Source organism: Triturus cristatus, chromosome 10 (genome assembly GCF_964204655.1).
Source record: "Triturus cristatus chromosome 10, aTriCri1.1, whole genome shotgun sequence".
Taxonomy (NCBI): Eukaryota; Metazoa; Chordata; class Amphibia; order Caudata; family Salamandridae; genus Triturus; species Triturus cristatus.
In genome coordinates this window covers 1093070911-1093094835 of record NC_140593.1, presented here as the reverse complement: position 1 = coordinate 1093094835, position 23925 = coordinate 1093070911, and the positions used below count along the sequence as shown (strand labels likewise).

The window sequence follows — 23925 nt, the reverse complement described above, 5'->3', positions numbered from 1 at the left end:
GATCTGCCATCTCCAAATCGTCTGTGGAGATTCAGGAAGGCAACAGTGGCACATCGACACCCGTGGTCCCCTTCTATCTCATCTCCTTTCTAACGGGTCTTCAGAGATCCAAGAGCGTGGTGGATGGCCAACCACCGCCTCTTCATGTCAGTACAGACTTTAGCAGAAGCCTGCTGACCTGGGTTGTGCAGAGGAGCAGCTCTCCCAGGAGTGGAGAGTGGTGTTTTTGGAGGGTGGCTTGTCACGAGAGTGGTGGATGGCCAACTCCCGCCTCTTTCTGTCAGTGCAGTCTTTAGTAGAAGCCTGCTGACATGGGTTATGGAGAGGAGCAGCTCTCAAAGGGGTGGAGAGGGGTGTTTTTGGAGGGTGGCTTGACACCCGGTATATTTTGTTTTATTTGGGAGATTTGGCCTGGCATTGTCCGGAAACGACATGCACTAACCTGTATGGTGCCGCCTTTAGTGCTGCAGGAGCAATGTGGCTCTTATTATCCTCTCACTTGCAGCTGCTGTAATGATACACCGATCTAAGTGACAAATTTGAGCGGGGGAATGAAAGAGGCAGAGAACGAATGAATTAATACACACTTATATAGCGCATGGCTACTCAAGGGCATCTCAGCGCTTAATGTAACACCTTAAAACACAAACTGAATGAACACTCGCCTTTCGCTGTTTTGTCCACAGTCTGGTCACATCCCGGGTCACTGCTTTTCAGTGTTCTGGTTGTGATACATAAGGTGAGTCACAACTTTGCACATCCCTTTCCAGCATCTAAATTTCAATGAGATGCCCCCCAACATACATTATTGTCTCCAGCTAACGGCTACTGTGTATTCGAAGGACAAAAACAGTTTCCTCTGGGGACAGGGAATAGACTTCCTCTTGAGTGTCAGTCCTTATCCTCTCTTATAGTTTTCAGGACAGACAGATCTTAAAGCACTATTTTCTAAGTAATTGGGATATCATGTTATTTTAGATTGTCTGAATTTTGTTATGTTGTTTCTCTATAGCGCTGTGAAACTCAGGAATACATGTGCTATTACCATAGCATATCAATAACATTGAGTTTACCACTGCCTGTAATTACGGGTTGTGATGTGGGGACACGGGCGACAGGGGGCCATTAAATACTAGGACATACAGATTTTGATGCAAATTTCGCCAAAACCCACGTGTTTGTCACATTTGTTTTGCGCAAAACTATTAATAGGTTCAATTTATTGCTCCCCATTAAATTCCTAACTCTAGGGTATCACATTTTAGCTGGTGCGATAAATACTGCGTAGCCCTCTAGGGCACTCACTATCGTCTCCTAAGAGATTTGCTATCGAACTCTTTTTTTATGTTCCCAAAATTAACTTGCCATCATTGTTGGAATAAAGGCATGTTAAACGTGTATGGAATGTAATACATTTGACAGATAGTTATGGAGAAAAGCTCTAATAGCGTTCTACATTTAGAGTATGGTTCTCAAATGCAGTTCATTGATAATTGTTAACCTATCATATTGTTTTTCTTTCTAAGCTGATCATATTGCTTTAGTCCAATAAAAACCCTGAGCGTTCTGTTATGAAGCGACTAAAGATTAGATGATAGTTGGATGGTTATTTAAATATTTCATTCAATGTAATATTGTACTTGAATAGTTTAATTACCTGAACCAGTAATTTGTTCATTTCTGGTTTTAATAAGTAACATACATGAACAAGAGAGAGCGTGTAAAGGTGAAAAGGAGCGAACTTCACCATTGCCTTAAACTGTCCCACAAAGGACATGCCGTTTTCAAATATAAAACTTAGATTTATGACTAAAACATGAGAGAAGGGGCAGAATGTGCCCTGTCATACCAGGTAAAGCGTAGAGGTGAGAGACAGTGAAGCCAAGAAGTAGGGCCTCAGTATTTACTGTCACTGAGGCAGAGAGTTCAAAGCTACACCCTTCTAAGATTGTTCATCTTCAATGAGTCCAGCAATCTATTGCGAGGATCAAGCAGGATATTGGTGCCAACAGCATAAGGTTGTTACTCCAGTATTGGAACTTTCATAGATTCCCATTGCTTGTATTATTCCCCGTCATCGAGCTGGGAATCCCCAGTATACATAAAATAGCCATAGAAATAGGTACAAAACCAAAATCAGGCCTATGCCTCTTAGAGTTTTGTATGATATCCACCTCTTTTTGTAAAGGAGACCAAATAAAATTAACAGCCAATCAGAACAGCCTCACCCCATAGAACCTTCCTGAGAGAGCCTCAGGTTTTCTACCGCACGTTGTGCAAGGGAGTCTCCACTGAGCTCTGCTCAGTTTCTTCAATATTTACCCTGATCTTTCTCTTCAACTCTACACCACGTGTTCAACATGTCAGACAAGGAGAATAAGGCTCTCTTCAAGGCTTGTGCCACCTGCTCCAAAAAGACTTTATGTGGAGGACAAACATAACAACTGTGTTTATTGTTTGTATCTTGATCATAAGGCGGCTGACTGCAAAATGTGTCGGACCTTCTCCACAAAGACCTTGCGGGACCGTGAGGGGCATCTGCTAACATGGCTTCAGAAGCTAAAGTCACGGAAGGATCCTGCCTCCAGTGACAGTGATGAGGCTTCGTCAGCTACTTCATCCAGGAGGTCTCACAAAAGGGGTAAGTCTTCACCTTCTACTTCTTCAGACCCCCATTCCAAAGCCTTACAAAAGACTTCTCATAGGTCTGACAGGCTTAGTCCCATCAAATCACGTCACCGAGGTGTAAACGAGAGGGAAGGACAGGAGTGGCACATGAAAAGAAGGCAAGCTATGTGCCTACTTCTCCTCCTTCTGAAAAGACTAACCCTTTTTTAAAAAAAAAAACAGCTTCTGTCCCACCTGATGGTAAAGCTGAGAAGAAAGTCCGCTCGTTGACGACGACAACATTTATTCAGTCGACGACTTCCAAGACTTTGCCAGCATCTTCTTTGGCTCTGTCGACGGGCTCGTCGACGAGAGTTTCCTAGTCTCCACCGGGTATGAAGGGATCGGCTTCGACGACGCCAGGCGCGGATGCGCTATTCACTCTGTCGTCAACGTCTACACTGACGACGTCCACGTCGACGAGGATAACGATGGTGATGGTGTCGACGGCTACCACGTCGACGGCTTCCAGCATGATCATGACAACAGTCCCATCGACGGTGTCCCTCTCTCCGTCGACGACTCAAACATAGAAAATGTGTCAATTTCAATACGATGACTTCTCCCAGGAAAGTGACACCTCTGCCTCCTGCTCTCCTTCTAGAAGAGGAGTTTTCTGAGGACGACGACGGTCCTTACGGTGCTGCCGTTAGCCCATCACAGCTTCATGTCAAATACCAGGACTCTCACTCTGACTACAAGGAGCAGCAACAATATGAACCCCAGTTAAGATCTCGGGAGCAAAATCAACAGGAGATGGTCTGTATGCCATCCTCCCTCATCACAGACTTATAATTCATGCTATCTGATTACAGGCGGAGATTTTCTACACAATCTCCTGCCCAGGAAACAGTGCAAGTGCCGCCTACTCCACTTGCTCATCCAGTAACACCTCAACTTACTTCACAAACTTCATTGCCGTAATTACCTGAACTGCAGCCAGTGGTTACTGCCCAGGAGGATACATCCGATGATGACCAGGGGACAACTACTATTCCGGATCCTGACAGGGAATGGTATGATTACATCATTCCGGATCCCAGCTCTCCGGTTCGGGAGCCGGCGGATTCCCACACTGCAGATATTGTTTTTTTCTTCATAATCTAATGGAGAGAGCGTCTAAACGATTCGATCTGCCCATACCATCGATGGAGTCAGACTGTTTCTTGTACGACTTTAGAGAACCATACAGAAAGTCAGTCCGATCTATCCCTATTGTGGGTCACGTCTGGGATGAAGGACTCAAGGTTATGAGGACGCCTGCCACAGTCATACCTGTTCTTCCTCATCTGGAAAAGAAGTACAAGGCCCCCGGGGATAGCCCAGATGTCTTGTCAGCCAACCTAAACTGGATTCCGTAATTTCTCAAGCGGCCCAGAGAAAATCTAAAAATCCGGCGGCCCCTTTCACTACGCCTCTGGATGAAGAAGGCAGGCGGTTGGATGATAATAGCCTCCTTGTCAGAGCAGCCAACGCCTTAGCAATTCTCGGAAGGTATGATCGCCAGATGTGGTGTAATTTGTTCCCCTTATCTGGATCAGTTGCCGGAGGATTCTAAAATGGAAGCTAAGAAAATCCTCCAGGAGGGAGTGAGAACATCTTCGGAAATAATAGACTGCGCAATGGATATTGCCACAATAGCTTTCCGTTCCCTAGCGGGGGCAGCAGTCCTTCGACGCCAAGGCTGGCTTTGTGCGACTTGGTTTCGGCCTGAAGTCCAAAATAAGATCTTGGACCTTTCCTTTGATGGCGTGGCGCTCTTTGGGAAGCACATTGATGATGCGCTGCAGGTTATAAAAAAGGATACGGAAACTGCAAAATCCCTTGGGACTTTACAATACCGCAAGGTCCCCTTCCGTGGAGCTTGGGGTAGAGGCCTCACCTCCTACAGCGGTGGATATCAGCAGCAGCACTATTCCTCTTACTTGCAGCCCTCTCAATCATACCGGCTGCAATATACTCAACGACAAGGCCATCGTCTTCTTTCTCTCGTTCATCATCTAGAGGACGACAGGGACGCCAGGGGAGAGATTCCTCTAAGCGCCAGTAGCGGCTTGTTGGCTCTTCCTACTGTTTCTTTGTCCCCTGTAACACCAGTGGGGGACAGGATAGCCCAATACTTCCACAGCTGGCAACTAATAACATAGGATTGATGGGTTCTGAATATAGTTAAATCGGGCCATACTCTGGAATTTCAACATCAACCACCATCCAAGCCCCCTCGCGCCACTGACTCCAGACATCTTCATCTTCTACGTCTAGAAGCGCACCAACTACCCCTCAAAGGAGCGATAGAACCGGTCCCTTGATCCCAACGGGGAGAAGGATTCTACTCCTGGTTCTTTCTTGTTCAAAAGACTGTAGAAAAATGGCACCCTATTTTAGATCTGAGGGAGCTAAACACCTATCTCATCAAGCTCTCGTTTCGGATGGTCTCTATACAGGACATTTTGCGGCTCCTCAATCCAGGAGATTACATGGCCACTCTGGACCTTGAGGACGCATACTTTCATGTCCCCATCCACCCTGCCCACAGGAAGTTCTTACGCTTTACAGTAGCCAAGAGCCACTTTCAATTCAAGGTCCTGCCTTTCGGACTCCGATCCGCTCTGTGGATTTTCACAAAGGTCCTAGCCCCTGTGGCGGCGTTTCTCAGGAAGCAGAAGCTCCAGGTCTTCCCTTACCTGGAACGACTGGTTGCTGAAAGCTCCGTCTCATCATGCAGCAGAAGAAGCTGTCAGGACCTGCACACAGCTCTTCCGTCAATGGGGGCTTCAGCTCAACACAGAAAAGTCAGTCCTGTGCCCGTCCAAATCGGCCCAGTTTTTAGGGGCCATTCTGGACACATCTTGCTGCAAAGCGTTCCCTTCAAAGGGAAGACAGACAAAGCTGATAAGCTCAGCTAGTCAGTTGCAACGAAGAGGATCACTTTCAGTTCGCCTCTACAAGTCCCTCCTGGGGTTAATCTCGTCCTGCATTTAATTCCCCATTGCAGGTTGGGAATGCGCCCCCTCCAAGAGTAACTGGATTTGCAGTGGCGCCAGGCAGAAGGCTCTTTCGAGGACAAAATCGTAATCACTCAGCCTATGAAAGAGCCTGCAACATGGTTGTCGACCAAGGACAATATCTCCCAGGGTCTCACCTTCAGGGTCACCCCAGCTCCTCTGATGAGAACAGACTCCTCACTGGAAGGCTAGGGAGCGGTCTTGCAAGACCTTCAAGTAAGCGGCCGCTGGCAGCTCCAGCATCGTCTACTTCACATCAATCTGTTGGAGCTCAGGGCGATTCATCTAGCCTTGCAGGCCTCCCTTCCGCGGATTCGACGATCCTCGTCCTGGTCCATACGGACAACACGACGGCCATGCATTACGTAAACAAGCAGGGGGGTACAAGGTCTCGCCTGAAATCTGTGAGCCACGAGTGGGAGTTAGACCACGACACTCTGGAGGAGATTTTCCGACTCTGGGGCACTCCTCCCATAGATCTCTTTGCCACTCCGTAGAACAATAAATGCCGACTCTATGCAAGCAGACATCACCACTAATTCCCAGACTTCTTCGGAAGCTCAAGGCAGAACCCTGCAGAATGATTCTGGTGGCCGTGGCGTGGCCCAGCCAACTTTTGGTTTACGGAGCTTCTTCTACTCTCCCTGGACAGTCCAGTTCATCTACAGCCGATTCCTTCCCTGCTGACAATGTCCCAGGGCCAAGTGGTACACCCCGATCTGAGATCTCTTCAGTTAATCGGCGTGGCTCCTGAGCACCGAGAATTTCAAGATCTAAATATCTCGTCATAATGTAGAGAGGTGCTTGCTCAAGGTCAAGCCCCAAGTACAAATAAGACATATCGCTTGAAATGGAAGCGTTTCTGCCTTTGGTGCAGGCAAGAAAACATTCATCCCTACTCTTCTGCACCTCATCAGATTTTGCCGTACATTCTGGCACTGGCTAAATCAGGTCTCGCTCATTCTTCTATCAAAGTCTTCTCCTCCGCTGCTGTCTCCTTCCTTTGGACTCCCAACTCTCCCTGATCTGTTTGGATCCTGCTTCTCGTTTTTGCTAATAACTCCTGTACTGAAGTATTCTCCCTCTTACCCCTTTACTTCACCCCCTTTCTGTTTGGCTGATGCCCGGTGGACCTACGTGATAGCTAAAGAGGAGATAGGCTGTAGACTTCCTCCTCGGCCGTCACCTACCCAGCCGGACTTTGAGCAGACTCTCCTTCGTCTCTCCATCCTATCTATCGCCTACCCCTTTTCCCCACCCCTTTACCCTTCTAAGCTCCATGTATTTTGTCTTCTACTCTCTTTAAATGTTTTTCTAGTAACTGATGTAACATGTAACTGATGTAATTTTGTAATTTCTGTGGAACCTTATGTAAAGCACTCTGATACCACCGGGTCTAGCCAGCGCTATATCAAACTCTCAAAATAAAATAAATAAAGTACACCTTGCGGCCATTTATAGATTCAGACGGACTTCCTCGGGACCTTCTCTCTGGTCTGCAAGGATTGTGAAACCATTTCTTGAAGGACTTTTTAGGGTTTTCCCTCCAGTTAGGCCTCCACTGCCTCTGTGGCAGCTTAACTTGGTACTTACTCAACTCATGAGGCATCCTTTTGAACCGATTCATAGGGCGGACCTTAAATTCCTCTCATGGAAGGTGGCCCTCCTTCTCGCCTTAACATCTGCCAGAAGGGTGGGTGAACTGCACGCTCTCCCTATTCAGGAACAGTTCTTACAGTTTAAAAGAGAGACTTTGATACTGAGAACAAATCCCAAATTTATTCAGAAGGTGCCTTCAGACTTTCACTTGAATGAACCAGTTATTCTCAAATCCTTTTTTGCTCGACCTACTACTCCAGTGGAGAGGGCACTCCACTCTCTGGACGTTCAAAGATGTCTGAAGTTTTATCTACAGCGTATCAAAAACTTCAGGAGGTCAACACAACTCTTTGTGGCCTTCAGTGCTCCTCGCAAAGGTTTCCCTCTTTCAAATCAGGGTATTGCTCGTTGGATTTCCAGCGCGATCCAATATTGTCACCAAGCAGCTGGCAAGCCCCTTGAGGGGCAGGTCTGGGAGAGCTATGTCTTCTTCAGCGGCTCTCTTCGCCGGAGTGCCTATCAGAGACATTTGCAGAGCAGTGACCTGGAGCAGTGCCCAAACCTTCACAAGGCATTACTGCTTGGATTCCTCCACGCGTAGTGACGCTGCAGTGGGACAGGCAGTCCTGAGGAACCTCTTTCAATGAGTGGTGAGCTTTCCCTTCTAACCCTCCTTCCTTTTTATTTGCTCATTTTGCAAGTCTAGATTTTTGATGTTTCTTCTCTAATGACTGATTACTGTTCTATCGCCCATTGACTGTGGGGGATTAATATCTGTTCTGAACATGATGCATCTTGCAATGTTTTCTAACACTGTATTGTTTCACAAAATGTGCGTTCTGACTGCTAGCTATTCTGATACAAGCAATGGGAATCTATGAAAGTTCCAATACTTACCTGTAACTTTGGTTCTCCAGTATTGGTAACTTTCATAGATTCCCATGTGCCCACCCTCCTCCCCTGGGAAAGCTCAGCCTTCAGCATCTTTTGTTGTACTGTTGCACAACGGCTACGAAAATCTGAGGCTCTCTCAGGAAGGCTTTTTTGATTGGCTGTTATTTGGTCTCTTTTACAAAAAGAGGTGGATATGCTACAAAACTAGAAAAGGCCTAGGCCTGATTCTTTTTTTTTTTTTACCTATTTCTTTGGCTATTTTATGTATACTGGGGACTCCCATCTCGACAACGGGGAATGATACAAGCAATGGGAATCTATGAAAGTTACCGATACTGGAGAACCAAAGTTACAGGTAACTTGTTTTCATAATGCACATTACAATGCTGAATTACCTGCTCTAGAGGGAATACCTACTCTGACTACGATTGTCAATGCTTCACTTCTGAAAGGTGTTATTCCGGACTGCCTAAAGTCTGGGCAGGTTATCCCTATTCTAAAGAAACCATCTGCAGATCCCTCTGACCTACAGAACTTCCGCCCAAGGATCAAAACAAATCTTGCCAACTGATCCTCCTCGACTTCTCATCAGCTTTTGATACTGTTAAACACAACAACCTAATTGACCAATTATAACACAGGATGGGGCTTTCTGGGCCTGTACTAAACTGGTTCTCCTCATTTCTCCACAATAGAACCCAAAGCGTCAAGGTGAACCAGTCCCTGTCTCATCCCTCACTGGTCACTCTGGGGAGTTCCACAGGGATCTGCGCTCTCACCCACTCTCTTCAACCTTTTCATGGAGCCTTTAACAGAAATCCTGAAATCATCCATGATTCACTATCACATGTTCTCCGATGATACCCAACTATACATGAATGTCGCCTCCCCTGAGGACATCAGGTCCCTTAACTCAGTCTTACTGAAAACACAAAGCTGGTTGACACGGAACCACCTGAAGCTCAACGCTCTTAAAATGAATTCCTCCTAATCGCACCACCCAAGCAGTGTCTAGCCATCGAAGAATGGATGAATCTACTAACAGCTCTGAATTGCACACCACACATCTTTGATTCCACAGGCTCAGGGAATAATGCTAGACAAGAGTCTGAACATGCAGAAGCACATTTGTACACTCACCAAAGGAGCGAACATCCATCTCAGCATCTTAAGGAAAATAAAACCTTTCCTCCCTTCACATGACTTAAAGGTTGCCGTGCAAGCCCTTGTGATCTCTAAGCTTGATTATGGAAGCGCAACCCTTTGTGGCCTTCCTAGAGCGAAGACGGCCCCTCTGCAAGGCTCTCATAACGTGCCCGGAAAAAAACTATTATATCACACCAGAGCTGATATCCCTAAATTGGCTCCCATACAAAACTAGGATACAATTAAAATTGCATGTATGGCACATAAAGCCATTCATTTCAATACCCCAATGTACCTCGCTGAAAAGCTGGTGCTCTTGGGTGGGTCTAGATCCTCTAGAAGTGCCAGCACATTACTGCTCAAACCACAAAAATGTAACAACAACAACAAAAACTTACACTCGAGCCTTCTCGGGTATCGCCCCGAGGATATGGATGCCTTACCCCATGAAGTCAGGTTGAATCCCTCTACTGACCTTTTCAAAAAGGAAGTTAAATTGATACTGATGAAGAAACATTTACCATTGTAATGGGGCTACCAAGTCACTAGAGGACATCCTTTGTTGGCCAGAGTATATGAAGACTGTCATGCTGATCTGTTGGTCCTCTCTTACCTCCGCTTAATTCAGCTTCCAACTGATATACTGTAAAGTGCTACGATACCCCCTGTAACTATGTCCGCAACAGAGACTTTATCCCTATACATTCTTTCTCAGGGAAGCAAAAACGATAGGGATGAAGAAACATTTACCTGGACTCCTTGCTTCCAATGCTCCCTAGGGCGCCCAGCTTTATGAGACTGTTAAGATTGTTTTTTGTTTCGTTGCTCTGTTTTTACCCCTTGTAGCCTTCCTTGACTTATAAACTGTAAAGTGCTCTGATACCCCCGGTGGTCATGTTCGCGCTATAGAAAACTTTTTAAATTAAATTAAATTAAAAGGATAATGGAGAAAGGGTAGACCCTGGCAATTCACAGAACTGCAAAGGAGCAAGGGAAAAAGGAAGCTATGTGAGCATGATGGGACCATCCCGACAGAAATGAAAGAATCCAACTGCATGTAGGACCTGGAATGCACATTCTTTCCAAAGGATCATGAAGGATATTATGGGGTTAAAAGGTAGGACATGTCCAAAAGAAATAATGTAGAAGGTCACCCTGCTATCCCATTCCATTCAAGCAGTGTTTCTCTCAGATTCATCACTATAATCTCTGTGCCACTATGTGGACGAAAACCAGATCAGTGATGAGTTAGTATCCGAACCTCCTCCAGGTATGCTTGCAAATCACTTATTACCTGTAACTCAACAAGCTTGCCTTTGTATAGCAGGATGGAGATAGGCCTGAAGTTAGACAGAAAATAAGAATCCATTCAAAAGGAGCAATACAGGTGCTGCTTAAAGAATAGGGGTAACTACTTCTCTGAAGGGAAGTATTAATATCTGCCACAGTCACAATATTACTTTGCAAGTGGGTGGAAGGCATTAGCACAAGTCGGAGCCGGGTAGTCTCATCTTCCCTGCACTTTCATTGAAATCAAGGGTATATAGAAGAGAAAAATAATAGTTTGTGGGGGGAAAATAGCAAGAGAATCAGTAAATTCGTGTCTAGCAGTTATTGGCCAGACTAAATATTTATGTATAAATTTGAAGAAAAAAAAAACTCTCCGCTCTTTTTAAAAAAAAGTTATTTTTATTGGCATTTATAATCATACAATTAAACATTCACATAAAGAAATTCAGGATGTATTGGCTATCAAGCCCAGTATAAGTATTTTCTGTCCGTTCGGGATGTGGGCCTAGAGCTGGTAACGCTCCATACATTCCTAAAGTAAGCGGGTGCTCAATCATTACAATCAGCTGAAAACTCTCTGCTCTTAAGATGGGGTTCAACAATTTTCCTTGCATGATATATTTTCTTTGCTTTAAGAATTAGCTCTTGTACTTTATGATATTTCTTACATAGATCTTTATCAACATTAAGCACATATGTCCTCCACTTATGTTCTAGATCACAACTCTCATGTTGAGCCTGCTGTATTTGAGCTGTTTACCAAAGTCTGTCAACCTTTTTTTGTTGAGGTCATCACTACATTCTGATTGGTTAGATGATTTCAAAGAAAAATCTGTTACATGTTTGCATATCTAACAGCCATAGCACATCTCTAGTAATAGGATGCAGCTTCTTCGTAAAAACTAAGATCAAGGGGCCAAATTCAAATCGAGAATTGTTTCAACTTAAATTAAAGTTATGTGGTGATACGAGTCAGGGCTATGAGTGCACGCACGTATATTGTTAGGTAATAACAATGGTGAAAAAAAAACTCTTCTTAAACTCTCAAGTACTTCTGTGAAAGTCTTCAGTATGATATTCTAGTTTGATGTGCTGTGGCTTCCATTGACAATTGTTTGATTGCTGTGGTCATAACTGATTTGAATGTTTGTAATGTTTTCTGCGTGAGGGTCACGAGGATTGGTTGTGTCTGGGATCAGTTTGAGATTTAAGAAGTGATTCAGAAACCTTTGAGATTAGAATTTTGGTTAAGGTTGTAACTTTTAGACACTAGGCTCTTAGCGCTTGAGTAGCTAGAATTTCTTGTAAGTAACCCTTCAGTATAATTTTTTTTGTTTCAAATACTTTAATTCTCGACTAATAAACCTATTTATATTTTATATGTAAAACTGTATGGAAACCAAAGGTTTCGGCAGTTGGGGGAATAAAAAGAAAGACTGATGGGACATCCACCAAGAATGCACCAATATGTTGTTCTGGCCGCTGGACTGATACTTTGAAACTTCTTAGGGACCAATGCTAGTGCCATTGCAAGTTAGATCAGGGTTTCCGCACGGTGGTGATAGAAGTCATAGCAACCACAATTATTATAGGCTAATGCTGTGAAACTTTTCTGTTAAAGGAATACATCATGCTGACATCTATGGCTGATTTTAAAGAACAAAGGTCCTATGGCTGAAGCAAGTGACACAGGATAGCTTGTATATTGTAGTTTATGTACGTCTTATATTTTTAGCAGCGGAAATTTGCAGAGCAACTTTGCTTGATCACATGCATTGTTTTTGGGCAGTCAAACAATATTTCACCTGATATTCTTTGTATCTTATGCATTTGAAAATAAATTACTACATCCATTCACTCACTGATCTCACATGTTCTCCTAACTTACAATCCAACTGCTCTGTGCCCACTGTCCCAATTCCTTAGTGTGTGCAAAGGTTTGAGAGCGCCACAGGAACTGCGGGGTGGCATCATGGGACAGTGTGCCTACTAAGCAAACAACTAGAGGGTGTAATTATTCTGTTCCAAAATCTATCAGACTTGTAATGAATTGTTTTTAAATGCACTTTTCACTGAACAAATTGAAAAAAAATCAAGATGTCTGCATTTTTCAAATCTATTTTATCTTGGTTGCTAAGACTTTATGAATGTGCTGTTGTAAGTTGCATTTCAGATATATTTAGGTTGTATTGATCTTAACATCTGTAGTGCATTATTCTTATTTCTTTTTGAACAGAACCACCTCAGTGTTTTTTCAGTAGCAAACCCACTGGCTTCGAGTATAACCTCTAGTATAACTTCCAGTCTGGCATCCAGTATTGGCTCAGACAGTTCATCTCCTACAGCGCTTTCAAGTGTTAATGCCAAAGCTCTCTCATTTTATCCTTCGAGTAATACTGTTGAATCGGTAGCAGGTAAGCCTAATGTTTTTTTCCTTATACAATATTTACCTTTGTCAGCATTTCTCAATTATTCATAATATCAAACATGTGTTTTCCCTGTGAATCTATATAATCTATAACTATTATGTTTGTGTCCAGTTTGGAATACAGTCAATGATAGGTTGAGTATTTGGCGATTGGAAGCCTGAAGTATTTCAAGGGCATGTGAGATGTGATCATGTAGATGGACTTCTAGAAGTTATCTTGACATAGTGTTCTCGATTCTTTGCACTTTGCAGCAGAGACATCATGACTTCTAGATAGAAGATTCCTCAATGCAGGAACGTTTGACATAGGGTATGAACAGCAAATAATGCACTTTTTGTAACATGAATGCTTGATCAGTCTGAGGTTTCTGAATTCTCGTGATGGCGTTGATGATACTCTTAGTTAAAAGAGCTGGAATGTTGGGGGGTTAGATCTTCCAGTCTCTGAATGTCGAGATCACCGCTTAAGAGTCAAGTTGAAGGCCTTTTTGAAGCAACAGTTGGTTCATATTTGAGGGGCAGTAGTAGTCTGGAGTTATCAAGCTCCCTTGGGGTTTCCAGCTTTAAGATTATCTGAATGTCCAGTCAGAATGGCAAGATGAAAGATTGGATTAGATCCTGAGGTAGACATTCAAAGGAGTGGAACAGTAATTGAGTCTTGCAGTACACCTGCCTTGATGCTGAAAGGAGGTGATGTGAATAAAGATGGCAATAGGATGCTGGATCTGTCAGAAAGGCAAGAGGATATCCAGTCAAGGATGCTTCCCTTGATGCCAGGTTCATGTGGACCTTGTCGAATGAAGCGGTTAGGTCAAGTAGAAGTGTGGCAGTTGTATTTCTGTCCACTGTGCAGTTCAGATAGTTCGAGATGGAGACCATAGCAGATTCTCGGTCCCTTCTAGCATGAAACCCAGTTTGTTGATCTAAAAGTTACGTTCTTGGGTAAAGAAAGTTGTAGATCTGAGTGAAAGATCAGACCGTTCATATTGGTCTCTAGTGTGACGGAGAAAATGTACTTTGAATTTTAGCATCAGTGGAAAGAAAGAAAATAAATCTTTCTGAAACTCCATTTCCCAAGTCTGTCTGAAAGGGATGCTTAGAGGTTCTTTGCACATCTGACTCATGCAATATGCTCTTCCCTTCACAGACCCCCAGTACTGCCCGATAAGGCCATTCATTGGCACTGGCCCATTTTTTGCCACCTTTACTACGTTTCTTTGATGTTGAGCTTGAAGATGTGCCCCTTTCCACCTAAGATGTCCCCTGGCTTGACTCCAACATCACAATTGGGTGTATGGACCCTAAAATATGTGGCCCGCTCTTGGCACTGACATCTATATTGATGCCAACACCAAAGCGATCATCAACCTACCCAGCAACAATGCCTATGCCAGTTAATCAAAGGCATCAAATACATACAATGTTGACGCTGATGTCACGAAGAAAGAAAAGGCACAGGAAGTGGTTTTACCTAGTGGGTGAAAAATGACTTCACAGGTTTCTGGCAGCTCTCATGCAGTATACTGCAGGGGTGCAGGACGAAGCAGTTGTGAAGTATACTTTTTTAAGTCCACTCAAATCCTGTTATGCTCTGTATTCAGATGTCCAATTGACCTTTGCTGTGCTGAGAGGTAAAGCCTGTGTCTCACATTTTAAAGGCATTACCGTATGTGCATTGAACGAATTTCTTGGCTGAATCATGCTGAGAGGGTGATGTGTACCTAGCACAATGGCATAACTGGTGGGCTTTTAAAGACATTCATACAGTGGGTCAGCACATATTTTTGATATTGAGTTGGAGACACTTCCTACTGGGAGGACTTGTTTTGTAATGACTTTAGAAGTGCCAAAAGCAAAAACTGAGTTTTACTGTTGCTTCTCAGTTTAGAAGAACCTACAAACCAGGTGTTTCTAGAATTGTCAACAGTAGTAACAATTGCGCCAAGGCTAGAGAAAAAATACAACCTGGCACCAAAGGACTCTAAATGTTGACATATTTGACCGCATACAGTGTTTAACCTGGCTAGAAATCATAACACCACCCTGCTTTCACAGCAAGAGTGCCCTCTGAGAAATATTATAATGGAGTTTTTGCAAGTAGCAGGAAGGTATGTACTACTTGAGTGCATATACTACAAGCTACTTACTACCTTTGCAGCTCTTTTGACTGGGTACAATATAGACCAATGTAAGCAAATCAGTGCCTTCAGTGGAGTCGCCATCTATTAAAGCTGATGGCAAATTACCCTCAAATTATGTTACATAAAGTGTACCTGATTGTAGCAGCAATGGCAGATCAGACAGATAGCACTCTACAAAATTTTAGTTCTCAATCGGTCACTGGATTCAGGGAGGGCAAGCATCTGTACTAAGATGTTTTGTGGAAGGATCATGTATTATGCATGTGAATTGCAATTTCTATAAAACAACCATTTGAGAAGGTAAATGCTGCTGAATGTGCGATTTCAAATATATAAACGAGAACAAACCCAAATTACCTGTGGTGCACCAGTGAACACTTACCTGCCTTATATCTCACAGCGATAATCTAGAGACAGTAGGGACAGAGCTGCCCAGGTAAAGGCACAGGATGGGGGGGACTGCCACATGAGGTGAGGTTTCCACAATGAGAAGAAAACTGAAAGTAACTTTGCTACAGCCTCCTGGTCAGGTAATTGTATTGTAATTGCATTTATATAGCACTTACTACCCCTGTCGAGGCGTCAAAGCGCATAATGAATATGGTCCATTCCAGAACTAGGTATGGTGGATACTGTGACAGAGGTTTATAGTATTCTCTTTGCGGGAAACCAAAACAATTTCACGTACATGACTTGCTGTAGATTCCATGTTTGTGACTGCCAGATATCAATGAATGTTTTAATTCTTATACTATTACATCCGGACACCCCAGAAAACCTGCTTTACACCACGGAGCAATAACAAAATAAGTCCAGAGTCTTGATATTTATCATTAAGTTGGCACTAGGTTGTTCACCAGATGCTGGAAGTGGCTGCCCAACTCCGAAGAGCGAATAGTCAATTTTGTTTGGTAAGAGCAAGGCTAAAGAAAGCATGTTCCCAGGCAATTGGCACAACGGCATCCTGGCAACAAAACATGGAGTTTACAGACTGTGCCAAGATTACAGATTTACGGTAATTGGACCATTCTGCTGTCCAGATTACACACGTAAAGACTGAGGGACCTGCAGCTGCAAAATATGCTGATTGAGTTTAAGAGTTTCACCAAGGTTGCTCCTTTAAGAAATCATCAAAAGCATGGGACATGGTGGAGCAACATGTGATTTTGAAAGAAAAATCAGGGGAGTAAAGCAAAAACTCCAAAGACTGATGAAAGAAGGAAACATAACAGAAAACCCTTACCAGGACAAGAAAGAGAAATTGGGAACAGAGGACAAAGGAGGAGGCGTGAAGGAGGAGTTTAAGCAACACAGCGAGAAAGGGGAGAGGGCCTTAATCATGAGCAATAAGACACTGAGTAAAATGTATTCTCCACCATTAGCTACTGTATAGATTCAAGGGCTATTTAAATATTCCCTTATGTGAAGCTGAGAATTCTCTACTAAAAATAAAGAAAAATGTAATGTCTTTAAGCAAAAGGCATGTTCTTTTCTACAGTCAGTTGAGCTCACTTTACTCATTTAATAATTAGCAGCTATAACATCTTGAAAATACATGACTTACAAAAGCACATTAACAGTACATTGTGCAGTAGGTGACGGGGTGTTTACCAAAGGTAAAAATTAGTGTTTGAAGTGTGAAGCATGGGCACTATTGTGTAACTATTGCCCTCCATGCTATACCAGGTTCTTCTCTGTAGCATCTTCTTTGTTTAGATTCTTACTACATGTGTGAGTGCATGGACACACTGCTCTTCTCGTGTAAGCGAAGTGGATCTCTAAGCTGCAGGTTATTTCTGGGGATTAACCGTGTGCTTTCTTTGCAAATGTAATTTTTAAATTGAAACCACAATAATTATTTTTCACAACCGGTGGAACATCTTTGAGGTCTGCCCGCACTTAGTGTTCATACATTGCCTGTTTCTGAACAATTGTTACAGAATGTGTACTATGACTAAGCTTTTCCACAAGGAAAGAAGATGGCTATAAGGGTAGGTTACTTTGAGTATGAGAAATTGAAAAAATGGCCAGAATGTGCCTCAGAAACTACCCTCTTATAAATAAAAACCCAGGCCCCAAGAACCACCATTGAAAAGTTACAGACAAAACCACAGCAGAGGATACAAAGCCCAGGGCTCCCATTCAAGTGCCCTGACTATTTCTCAAAGTACTCCTTGGGGGACGGAGAGCTTTCTCTTGCCCCTTACATGCCCTTTGGTAATACTGTAATTGTAATTGCATTTACATAGTGCTTACTACCCCTGACGAGGGGTAGTAAGACGTCAAAGTGCTTTTCGGCAAATAGCACGCTACTCTGGAACTCAAAAAGGATTAGTGGTGAGCTAGTATAGGGAAATAGGAAATTTATTTGAGCGGTGGACATGTGAATCTGTAATTTGGGTTGAAAACAATAGTGGAGAGTTAGAAAAAGGAGGGGCTTACTTTTATATAGCGCTTGGTACCCCTGATGAGGCCTCAAAGTGCTTTTCGATGAGAAGCATGGTACTCCCGAACAATGTCATGGGTTTCAAGCCGTCATACTAGGTGTCCGGTGCTAGCCTCACTGGGGTTAAGATCCTCAAGGCGGCTCTTGATGCTGGACCTAAAGACCAAGGCTGTTGCCTCCCTAAACTTCCTGACAGAAGATCTTGGATTCCTCTGTGTGCTGTAGTTGGAATCCTAGATTGTGCTTGGATCTGCTTCTGCTAGATCACAGTTGGAGCATCCTGCTTAGGAATCCAGTGTCTGTGCGAGAGATTCCCATTATGACATAAATCTAGGGTCCAGGCTTTAGCCCCCACGTGCCCATAGCCTATGCCTAAGTTTGACTTGTGATGGAGACAGTTCTACACCTGCAATCCTTGTACCCTGTCTTGGCTCTCTCTCTGCCCCTAGAAAAAGCAGTAGGAACCTTGAGGTCATGTGGATGGGAAGATTTTGGTATTACACCCCTCAAACTAATAGCAACCAGCATTCCGGTGGAAGGTAGATTGTTCTCCTTCCTGAGTATGATGGGAGCCCTGGATGTAGCAGACACAAATTTTTGTCCTATGTGCCAACGCAAGCATGCTGCAACCAAGGATGGCTGAAGTTAACAGGTTTCTGACTGGAACTGTGGGCCACAGTGTAAAACATGCCCTTCAGCACCAAAGAACTGTTTGGCAAAGAGGTCTATTCCATTAAGACTGACACCAACATGGTGAAGGCAATAGTAGTCCTGTCATTGAAGTGCCAGTCTCTCTTTGAGGACCGCAAGGTAGGTTCAAACAATCACAGAGGGTTTCTGCTTCACATTTTGATCAATGGCCTTTCTCTGCTCCGCCCACCTTGTCGACATCAAATCTCTGAGAGGGCAAACGTGTCTTCAGTTTTAGGCAATACTTTAGGGAGAGGGTCATTCTAACCTATGGACCTGTACAGAAGCAAGTGTGATGGGTCGAAAGATGAAGCACTGTCCCTGCTTGGCTGAGCAAGAGCATTTTCTCACAGGGCCTCAGTATGGGAAGCAATCACTTAGAAGAAGTGGGTGATGGACATAAAGGTGTCTGACGCACTCAGAAATTCAGAAAAGTACCCCCTCAGGCATGCAAAGACTGTGAAGTATCGAGAAACCGCTTAAGTGACTAGAGGAAGAGGTCATGAACTTCTGAGTAGGATTCCAATAGAATTTGCATCTGGACTCAAAAAATAAAGAACAACCACTTGAGATACTTGTGCTCGCAGAAGAAAAGCAAAGGCCTCTGCCCTATCATAATCGTGCACTTCGTCAACAAGTTTGTCTGAAAGCAGCTCTTCAGGGTGGTCGCCCTCAAGGACATGCCTTTTGACTATTCCAAAGACCGGGTTTGTCTGTCAATTTTGGAAATCCCTCCTGAAACCTTCCTGGGACACAATCTCTCTCCATACACACCTGAATTCCAGGTACTTCAGAAACTAACGAGTGGAAAAGCAGCTGCAGCCGCAAGTGCATCCGCTAAAGTGACAGCTAGACACGTTACGCTGACAAAATGAAAGCAGCCTTGGGCTGATAGATCCATTGTCCACATCGAACACCGGCACATGTTTACTCCTTATTCATTCCGAGGTCATGGTAATTGCTGATGCTTCCTTGAACAGTGGGTAAATACCACTGATCTTGCCCTCGGCCAGAGGGCTTTGTTCCTAGACCGAATTAACTCTGTATATTAACATATGACGTCAGTTCCCTTTTTTCCGCGCCGTCGACGCCAACGTATTTCGGGAATCTCTATCTGTAGCTTCACTGTTACTTTGTGTTTCTGCTGGATTTCTCTGTCCTTTTTTCGTGAAAATGTCAACAAAGAAATTGGGGCTCAAGCCCTGTCGTGAATGTGGAAAGCATATGTCCATCACGGATCCACATGACGACTGTGTATGGTGTTTATCTTCAGACCATGATGTGGAAGGATGCTCTTGCTGTCGCAAGATGAGCTTGGCATCTGCCGGCGCCGAGGACATCGCCGCTAGCTTCTTCACCGGCGCTGACGCGGCCTCGCTCGACGCCGGCTGCTCCTGTGGAACCACGCTCGACGCTGTCGGATTCGATCACGGCGCCACCGACGCCGGTTGTACGAATCCGGTCTAGGAGGGAGTTTCAAAGGGTGCTTGATGAGCAGAGGTACCTTTTGGAAGAGGCAGAAGGAGAGCTTGTGGAGTCTGATGACGTTTTTGATGAACTTAAGGAGGCTAGTGGCTTGGATTTATCTCCTGAGTGGGAAATTACTCCGCCTTCTAATGAACCCTCAAAGGATGTGGCTCCATATCATGCAGTCATAAGGAAGGCAGCTGAGCTGTTAGATCTGCAGCTGCCTACTACTGAATTCAAGTCAAACATTCAAACAGAGTTACTGCATTCTCCTACTACGGTTTCAGAACCATAGTTGCCCTTTAATGAGGCCATTATGGATCCTGTGTTGGAGGTGTGGCGTAAGCCTTTTTCTGCTCCCGCAGTTTCTAAAACAGTTGCCAGGAGGTATAGGGCAGCTCCAGGGGACCCAGAGTTCTTAACTTCACATCCGTCGCCTGAGAGCCTGGTGGTTCAGGCTGCTTGTTCAGGGAAATCTAAGGGTGCGTTTCCTCAGGTCCCAAGTGACAGGGAAGCTAAAAAATTAGATCAGTCGGCCAAAAAGGTCTTTTCATCGGCCAGCATGGCCCTTAAATCTACAAATGCCACTTGCCTTTTGGGACGCTATATTCATGCGCTCATGGATTCTACAAAGAAACTGGCTCCAAAACTATAGGGTTGGCTTTAATGAGGTCTTGACGGATGCCCAGGCAGCAGCACGTCAGGTGATACAAAGTGGACTGGACACAGCGGATTCAGTGGCAAGAGTTATGGGGTCTTCTGTTGCCACTAGGTGGGGTGCGTGGCTTAAGTCTTCGGAGTTTTCCCCTGATGTGTAATCGACGCTGTTGGACTTGTCTTTTGATGGCTCTGGACTATTTGGCAAAAAGGCAGATGCTGCACTTGAACGTTTTAAGGAAAGCAAGGCTATGTCTAAGTCTTTGGGCCTTCAATCCTAGTCAAGGGGATCGTTTAAAAGATACAGGGGTTTCGGAAGGGCAACCTTTCGTTCCTACAGGCAGACCCAACAGCAACAGCAGCAACAACAGCAGAGCTGTCTGTATAAGAGGTACAGAGGTAGAATCAGGTGGCCGTCAACTCTCCTCCTCCTCCTCTTCCTCAGCCCCTCCTTCCACCGCAAAGCAGCAGTAGATCCGCCATTCTGGATCATGTTGGTCCTGTGGGGGGCCGGCTTACCCATTTTCAACAAGATTGGGAATCTGTTACTACAGATCTTTGGGTTCTAGATCTTGTAGAAAATGGGTACGCCCTTCCCTTTCGGGAATTCCCTCCAAATTACCCTCCTTGTCAAGGGGCTTGCTCAGAGAGCCACCATCTTCTCCTACAGGAGGAAGTCCTGAAGTTACTACAGAAAGGTGCGATAGAGGTGGTTCCAGAGCAGGAGAGGGGTCAGGGATGCTACTCCCGGTATTTCCTGATTCCGAAAAAGGACGGTAGATTGCGTCCGATATTGGACCTCAGGATCTTGAATCTTTATCTGAAGCAAGAGAAGTTCAAGATGCTCACCCTTGCGCAGGTTCTTCAAGCGCCGGATCGGGAGGACTGGATGGTGTCGATCGACTTGCAGGATGCGTATTTTCACATCCCCATCCTGAAGTCGCACAGGAAGTATCTCCGGGTTACGGTAGGGCCGCAACATTATCAGTTTGCGGTCCTTCCGTTTGGTCTTACTACTGCACCCCGAGTCTTCACGAAGGTGATGGCAGTGGTGGCAGCCCATCTCAGAAGGTCGGGGATTTCCGTTTTCCCCTATCTGGACGACTGGCTGATCAAAGTGGAGTCGCCAGAGAAGGTGCTGCATCATCTGCAGGATACAACTCCGCTGTTGTTCAAATTGGGTTTCTCGATAAACGTGCCCAAATCTCACCTGGTGCCCTCTCAGCGCAACCTGTTCATAGGTGCGGTACTGGACACTACTGTGTGTCGAGCATTCCCTCCTCCTCAAAGGATTCTGGACATACAGGAAATGATTCCTTTATTTTGCAATGGAGCGGTCGTTCCAGTCCTGAAGGTCCTTTGCCTGCTCGGTCTGTTTGCTTCCTGCATTCTGTTGGTCAACCATGCACGCTGGCACATAAGGGTACTCCAGTGGTGCCTCCGCAGGCAGTGGTATCAGCACAAAGGAGTTCTCAGGGAGTCTGTGAGGATCTCCAGAGAAGCTGCGGCGGATCTGTCTTGGTGGAGCGTGGAGGGCAATCTGTCTCAAGGAAAGCCTTTCCATCTACCTCCATCGGTGGCCACAGTAATAACGGATGCATCCACTTTAGGGTGGGGTGCGTATCTGGGGGATCTGGAGATCAAAGGTCTTTGGTCTCCAGAGGAAAGGTTGCTTCACATCAACCTTCTGGAATTGCGGGTGATAAGTTTGGTGCTCAAGGCCTTTCTCCCTTCCCTTCGCGGTCAGTCGGTTCAAGTCCTGACAGACAACTCTACCGCGATGTGGTATGTCAACAAGCAGGGAGGAGTAGGGTCTCTTTGTCTCTGCAGAGAGGCTCTGCGTCTATGGTCCTGGGCTCGGGACCATCAGATTTGTCTGATGGCAAATCATCTGGCTGGGGTGCTGAACGTACGTGCGGACAGTCTCAGTCGGCAGTTCTCCGCCGACCACGAGTGGAGGCTCCATCCGGAGGTGGTTAGTCACGTCTTTCGGACGTGGGGAACTCCTCGGGTGGACCTGTTTGCCAATCACGAGAACGCTCACTGCCCGTCATTCTGCAGTCTCCAGTATCCGATGCAGGCAGCTTTGGGGGACGCGTTTCAGTTGAGATGGGACTCACATCTCCTTTACGCGTTTCCTCCCATACCCTTCATTCCTCGGGGTCTGAGGAAGATTCGCCAAGACCGGGCCCAAGTCATATTGATCGCCCCGGATTGGCCAAGAAGGCTGTGGTACACAGATCTTCTCCACCTCTCCTCGTGCCCTCCGCTCCGTCTCCCTCTGAAGGCAGACCTCCTCTCGCAATCGGAGGGGCAGGTTCTACACCCCCACCTCCAGAGCTTACACCTTCATGCCTGGAGATTGAACGGGGCAACCTGAATTCTTTTTCTCTTCTGCCTGATGTGGTAGATGTAATTTTGTCTGCCAGACGTCATTCTACCAAATCTATCTATTCCTATAGGTGGTCTAAATTTGTAATCTGGTGTGGAGAGAAGTCAGTTGACATTCTGCAGTTTGCCCTTTCTCTTGCTCAGCAAGGATTTGCTGTGGCTACTGTTAAGGGATATTTATCGGCTTTCCTTTGCTTGCCGGATCAGCCGTCATTGTTCAAATCACCTATTGTTCTACGATTTCTAAAGGGCCTTACAAACAGTTTTCCTCCTACTCCCTTTATTGTGCCTCAATGGAACTTAAACCTTGTCTTGACTTATCTTATGGGTTCTCCCTTCGAGCCCTTACACAAGTGTCCTTTGAGGCTGTTGTCTTTTAAGACGGTTATTCTCATTGCAATCACCTCGGCAAGGAGGGTAAGTGAGCTTCAAGCTCTAAATTCAAAACCCCCGTTTTTGACCATTCATGCTGAAAGAATGGTACTCAGGACCAGGGCTGCATTTCTGCCTAAGGTGGTAACTCCTTTCCATCTGGGGCAGTCCATTACCCTTCCTTCCTTCTATCCTCCCCCTTCCAAAGTGGAGGAGAGACTTCACCGCTTGGACCCTAAGAGGGCGGTGAGCTTCTACCTGGACAGGATAAAAGACTTTAGAGTTGATGACCAGCTCTTCGTGGGCTTTGTTGGCTGCAGGAAAGGCAGAGCGGTGCACAAGCGCACCCTTTCCAGATGGATTGTCTTGTGCATCAAGATATGCTACTCTTTGGCTGGTAAGGAACCTCCAGAGGGTTTAAGGGCCCATTCCACTAGAGCGAAGTCTTCCACTTCTGCTTTGTCTAGGGGTGTTCCTGTGGAGGACATTTGTAGGGCGGCAACTTGGGCCTCCCTCCACACTTTCGCAAAACATTATTGCTTAGACACTGAGGTGAGGAGGGACGGACACTTTGCTCGTTTCGTCCTTCAGGACTTTCTGGTATAGAAGGGTGGACACCCTCCTCCTGGAGTGGGACTGCTGTGGGAATCTATTCACAAGGTGAGGAATCCACTGGCAGATGTATCCATCAGAAGAACAAGTTACTTACCTTCGGTAACGCTTTTTCTGGTG

General features: G+C 45.1%; 1 protein-coding gene across 1 annotated transcript in view; it reads left to right on the top strand.

Annotated features, from left to right (window-relative positions):
* The window catches only part of UNKL (unk like zinc finger), a 514610-nt gene that overhangs the window by 384184 nt on the left and 106501 nt on the right, over positions 1-23925 (top strand). The window contains exon 10 of the mRNA XM_085629284.1: positions 12838-13015. Within this exon, the coding sequence (XP_085485410.1) occupies positions 12838-13015 (178 nt within the window). The remainder of the gene's footprint in view (positions 1-12837; positions 13016-23925) is intronic.